At 41.4% G+C, this 6,522-nt stretch overlaps 1 protein-coding gene across 4 annotated transcripts in view; it reads right to left on the bottom strand.

Moving 5' to 3' along the window:
• Positions 1–5,147: 5,147 nt before the first annotated feature.
• LOC148120192 (uncharacterized) overlaps positions 5,148–6,522 on the bottom strand; it is a 48,315-nt gene continuing 46,940 nt past the window's right edge. For 3 of the 4 annotated variants that reach the window (XM_087912082.1, XM_087912081.1, XM_087912079.1), the window contains one exon: positions 6,152–6,502. In XM_087912082.1, coding sequence (XP_087768208.1) covers positions 6,182–6,502 — 321 coding nt within the window. In that variant the 3' untranslated portion in view covers positions 6,152–6,181. The other variant, XM_087912080.1, reaches the window with a different exon arrangement.

Genomic DNA, 6,522 nt, shown 5'->3' with positions numbered 1-6,522 from the left:
AAGAGCTGGGTTACAACCATGTGCCCACAGCTGCATATCATGACTGCTGGATAATAAGGAATCCTATCCAAAAAAAAAAAAAACAAAAAAACAAACCATACACTATCAGTTCTGGTTATAGCTGTAAAACTACAATAGTTTATGCAGGTTATTGGCATGAGCAAGCCACAGTGCATGCAGCTTGAATTTGAAGTTATTTATGGCACAGCACATTTACAATGAGAACATGGCTGCAGCCACAAGTCCACTACAGTATGTTCAATAAGAATGCTGGATTAATGGTTTGAGCCTCATACAGTAGATTACCATGAGTGCTGCAATACAGTTGTTAAGCCCCCATTGTAAATGCACGATTAATGCTGAGTGTTAGCTGTAAGATCACCACAGTACACGTTGGGATGTATGTATGTTACTGTCAAAGTACATGCACCATGAGTGGTTGGAAATGTGTCAGCCTCCAACAGTACATGCACATTGAGTGTCAGGATACAAGCATGACGATGCTGGTGCGGGAGAATTATCTCTATTCTGTCAATCATGTTTTAAATGAATGCTGATTAGCCAGACAGGAAGTATAGGTGGGTCAACCAGACAGGAAGTAGAGGCGGGGCAATGAGAACAGGAGTATTCTGGGAAGCAGGAAGGTCCACTTGCAGTCCTGCCCAGACCACAGAAGAAGCAGGGTGTAATCTGCCTGGCAGAGAAAGGTACTGAGCAATGTGGCTAACATAGATAAGAACAATGGGTTAATATAAGCTACAAGAGTTAAAAAGAAGCCTGAGCTAATGGACCAATCAGTTTTATAACTTATGGATATCTCTGTGTGATTTTCTCTGGGACTTGCCGTCTGTGGGGTACCGGGTGGGACAGAAACCCCAACAGCCTGGCCCTCATGTTAGACATGAGTCCACAATAGTACTTGCACTGTGAAGGCTTGGATATAGGCATGAGAATCTTGCTGTGCACACATGATTAGTGCTCAGTTACTTGTTTGAGTCTCACACATTTTCTTCACAAGGAGTACTGGTTTATAAGCATGAGCCTCCCTGTAGTGTGCTAGGATCATGGTTGTATCTAGCACTCATGGCTCATGTCCTGCTGGAAGCTCTTACTTAAAACCAAGAATTCATTGTTCATGAATTATTGTGGGCTTAGGGGTGGAAACCAGCACTGATTATGAATGTACTGTGGCAGACTTAGATGTGTCTCACGGTAATCATAACGCATGTACTGTGTGAGGATTATGTCTAAACTCCAGCAATAATGTGAATGTACTGAGACTGAAGAACTAATGGTTTCTGTGTGGATGGAGACTCACATAGCTCACCTATCACTCATGGGGCAGGTACTGTCAGAGATTCATGTCTATATCCTACCACTCATTGTGAACACACTGCCTCAAATGAAAACCAGTAACCCAGCACTTCTGCTGCATGCACTGCAGGAGGCTGACACAACTGCAGCAGCACTCATGGTGTGTATCCTGTGTGAGACTGACACTTGTATACCAGCAAGCAAGGCATGTGCACTGCAAAATGCCTGTAACCATTTGAAAGAACCAGCTTCCAGGCTGCTGACAGCACTGAAGGGGAAGTCCACTATGTAGCACAAACTGAAACTTCTTTATCTGAGGGGCTTAGGAAATGTACACTCAGACTTATTCTGATAGATTCCTTCTGTATTCTCTCATGGTGCTTTCAGGGTGCTCCTTTGCTACCCTCCTCTATCTTTACTCTTGGTGTTTCCCTCCTAATTCTCTCATGCATGACGTTATTCTTCTAGCCCATTGTAACACCTTCTCTAATGTTGTTTTCCTCTAATGCTCCAAAGTTTATTCATTCTTCACAGCTTAGATATCCACAATATTTTTCAAGCAAAAAAGCATCTGATTTGGCAAAAAAGTATCATCTGATGTCAGGATAAGGTCTGGAGCAGCCTATACACTCTTTGTATTAAGGCATGGCCATGTTGTTTGGTCATTAAAATGGGTCCTTTTCTTGCTTCATGCCATACTGTGGTCCTGGATCCTTTGTGGTTAGGGTTGTTGTAGGTCAAATGAGTTGAGGGTGTGGCCCATATGCCCTTGAATTTAAGCTTGCCCCAGACGCCTTGGTAATTAAGGAGCTGTCATGCAGCCAATGATGTCCCTGGTTCTTTGTATGGACTGAATATTTCTGTGCCCCTTCTGTCTTACATGTGGTTCCAAGCCTTGAATCCTCAGATTAGTGTTTTTAGTTTAGAGTGCCTGTAAAAGCCAGAAAGCATGAAATAGATCATTAGAGGAGAACAGGCCTGGAGGGAAGTAGGATGGCAGAGGAAATGCACTGTGGACGGGGTAAGGAAATCTTGCAAGTGGAGAGGTTTAACCAGGGATGGGAGATGTGTGGTGGTGATGAAAGGGTTAACCAAGAGTAAGCATAGAGGAAAAAATCCTTTTGGAAAAATGTTACATTTTAAGTCATTTAAAAACATTTGAGGGACAGGTTAAATAGTTTAGCATGTTAAGGTGCTTGATGCCAACCATATAATGTTAAGCTTGATGTTGGGAAATCACATAGTGAAAGCTATGAAAATGATCCAGGAAATGATCCTCTGACCTCCACACATGGATCATGGTTTGTCACCAAGCCTAATGAATAGAGCTACATCCTTGGAAGCCTAAGTAAAACAACTGGATGATGGAGCCCTGCATGCATGGATAAAGTTCCTCGCAGAAGATTAAGTTAACTAAGCAAAGGTTCCAATACTGTGAGAGAGTTCCCTCTGAGCTGTGAAGTAATGGGGGCTCCTTTCAAACATTACAGGCTTCTGCCCATGTCCTCATTTACACATGAGAGTTAGACTGTATGACTCTTTTGAACACACTACACCCCTTGGGATATAGGACATTTAGAAGTCATGTTGTATCTGTGCTGGCCAGCTTTTGCAGTCCTAGAGCTTCTATGAAAGCTACTGGATGAGGAAAGTTGACAATGATTCTACCCATCTGTAGACCCTGCATGTTATAACTTCCTGGAAAGACATTCTCCATGTGATAGTGTGTTGACTCTTATAGGAACAATGAATTTTGGGATTTGATTTTAGGTCTACCACACAGTAGGGAACTCTTGGCTGGTTCCGTAAACTTGGTTAAGAGCCCAATAACTGAGGCCATGGTGATGTAATATGGAAATATCTCTTATTCTAGAGACTGGAACCTTTGCTGGACATCACAGCCAGAGTTCATAACATACCTTTAGGTCACTTAAGACGTAAAGCTGCTCTCCTACTGTGTACTCAAATTGATTGCTTAGCCCACTTTTAAGAGAAAAATGTAACAATTACCACCACTTTCCTTGATCTTCCTACATAGCCACCTTTTGCAAACTAAACTAATTACTTAATTGTCATGTTAAATTATGTCTTTTTCTGTGCCCCTGATCCAGAACAATTCATGTGTATCACTTGGATAAAAGAGCAAACATAGAGGTTGAAAACACTCTTAAGTGACTATCCACTAAAACAGTTGAACACATCAGTATTACTGGGCAATTGTGGTATTTGTAATTTTTTTTCCTGTCTGGGTGAGTTGAGTTCAGCTGTGCTCATTACCTTAATCCCTTGTAAGACTCCATGAATGATTTCTGTAAAGTATCCCACTCCTTCCCCATGTGATTCTTATGGGGAAATTCAATAAAAGAGAGAGCAACAAAAGAGGCAGATACAAAAATTCACACACAAGAACAGATGTAGTGACAGACAGACATAGGGACAGACACAGACTCAGACACAAAAAATGGACATAGGGACAGACCGACTTCAGAAAGACATGGCTTTGGATTCATGCAACAAACAGAGGAGAGAAGACAAAAAACATGGAGAAAATTCAACCTGGAAATGACATCCAGGGGAAGTGCTTTTATTTCTTCTCTTATTGCCACACTGATGTGGTATTGGTGAGCCTGAGTTAATCACTGAAGTGTTGAAGCCACACAATAGGCCCTCTGTTGTTTTGTTAAAATTATAATGGCATCAAGCTGCCTTCTAAGTACTCTCGCTGACACCTATACATTCGAGCAACTGTGATGCCTAATGAGAGAGGTTTCTTTAGAAAGTGGGCTCTGCTGAATGCACAGACTCACACCTGGCCAAAGTTTAGAGAATGCACAACTGTGCAGTTCTCAAACCTCAGCAGGACATCTGAACCATAACATGCTGCAAGGCTCAGGGACTGCTTTGGAAGAGAGAGGAAGAAGTTGTAGATGGTTTCTGTGAAACAGTGTCCAGGACACAATGATAATCATACACAGGAAGGGGGTCATAAGGCCCCACCCTCAGTGAGGGATTCTGCTCACTTAATGTGTGCCGGGGCATGGGATGTCATAAAAATTAAAGAAAAAGGTAATGTAGGTAAGAAGTCACACTTTAACTCTCTGGGTTTTAAGGCCAATAGAGCAGTTTGGGTGATGTTTTTACTCATGTGAGAGCAGTTTGAGTATGGAAACCTCAACAAGGCTGGTTTGTGCCTTGGCAAAATCCACTAAAATTGTCCAGTTTCCAAAACTGACATTGCTAGCCCAGATACCCAGAAATGGCCTCAACCTGGACTTTTGGAGGATTTCTGGAGGGTAGATAAATCCACCATTCCTTAAAAACTTGTGAAGCTACCTCCTCTTCTCAAAGGGGTCATTTCTCTTCTCACTGGCAGTAGGAAGAATTGACTACCTGTGGTGTCTATTACTATAATAAGGTACAGACTAGCCTCCCGGCTCCTCCAGGAGCACAAGTACCCACTGTACATTTCAGAGTCCATGCTCGTGTTCTAGGTCTTCTACCCTGCTCCCCTACCCTAAACTCCCTCTAGTTCAGAAGCACCCCTATCCCAGCTTCTCATTCTCTTTCTAAACCTATCTTTCTTTCTCCTCCTGTCTCTATGTTCCTCTGCCTCTGTGTCTCCTCCTGTGTCTCTCTCCCTCTGGCTCTCTGCTCTGCTTCTGTCATAGGCAGGTGCAGTTGACCATGTTCAGCCAACATCTATTTCTTCTCTGGGTGAATTGATATGCCTCTTTCTGTTCTAACTCTGATAGCTAAAATTGAAGCTTTCTTTTTAAACATGTCACCAAGAGGTCATGCCATCAGCTTGCAGAACACAAAGAAACAGCTTAAAATATTTTCATAATAGATTTTAATAAAATGCTATTACAAAGTGATATATATATAATTCAATTTTCAAAAAAACTAAACATTAAAATTTATAAATATTATAAAGTATTTCTGACAGACTATCAGTAGATACCAGTAGCTCTTCATAGGTGCTTCAGTGGAAACTAAAAAGAAAAACAAGAATGATCAGTAGTATCAAGAACATCATGGGTGGCATCATCAGGATAAGCAGTAACAGAGGTATCACCAGTAGAATCCTATGTAGTGTCATGTCACAATGAATATCATTGTATTGAGAATGGTGAGAAGGTGGAGTCTTGTTTCATTGATTTTATTCTCAGAGGTTTTTTCTTTTGGGGTGTTTGTTTACAAAACGATGCTGTCCACATAAGTCATAGTGTATGGACACAGAAAAATAGAAACTAATATCTAACAGTTACATTTCCCAGCTTAGATATTCAGAAAATACAAGTTCCACATTAAGAGTAAAAAACATTTCCTCATTCCAGCATGGGAGACAACTGTGAGCTTACCAACTTTACTTGATCAGTTTGGTTGGACTAAACTGATTTTGTTAATTTTATGTGATGCATTTTCAATATGACTGGAAAAGATAATCATTTTTTGTACTTTTAGGTAATATCTAAAGAGTCCGATACAAAGTATGAAATGTATTTATCATACATATTAGAGCCAAAGAGAATTGGATTTTGAGCACAGAAATATTTATCTGTTTTAAGCCATTGTTATGGTCTAACTTACCTTGTTAATCTCCTTGTAACTTTAACTGTGCAGGATTGCTAAATAAGGTTCAATACCCACGTTATCACCGAAGCCACAAATTTCAGCAACAATATTGATGATATGAGGAACAGCAATGATGTGGTCGCTGCCCCACTTGAAAATACCACGGGGTGAGTAATTATTACATAACAGGGGGAGTCAGTGGGATTTGCATCAAAAATCCACATATTTGAGTTCTGAGGAGGGTCCAACGCGTCGCCTGGGATACAAAGAAGAGCAGATTCCTGATCAGTTCTCAGCTAAGACACTGTTCTAAGCAGGTATCAAGAACAGGGTCAGAATGTTGCACAGGGTCCATGGTGTCACCACTGTGGCTACCAGGAGCAAGCGCAGGGTCAGCATGTGTTCTCCCCCTTGCATGCCCAGTGTAAGTAACTAAGGAACGTGTGTGATCCACAGTGGTGCTGTGAACAGTAATTTCCTCAGATGCCTGAAGATTGTCACCTCTGTCAGTAGCATGAGATGTTGATGTTGAGTGAGCATTGGCAGGAGGCTGGGGCACGATGTCATGCTCATAAACTGGAGGAAGGAAACCTTCTTCCTTCTTTTTGTCAACCTTTAAGGAAATTTGGAGAT

The sequence above is a fragment of the Myodes glareolus genome, chromosome 12, assembly GCF_982192425.1.
Source record: "Myodes glareolus chromosome 12, mMyoGla1.1, whole genome shotgun sequence".
Taxonomy (NCBI): domain Eukaryota; kingdom Metazoa; phylum Chordata; class Mammalia; order Rodentia; family Cricetidae; genus Myodes; species Myodes glareolus.
Note: the sequence above shows the minus strand (reverse complement) of the source record. Positions and strands in the feature narration are given on the sequence as shown.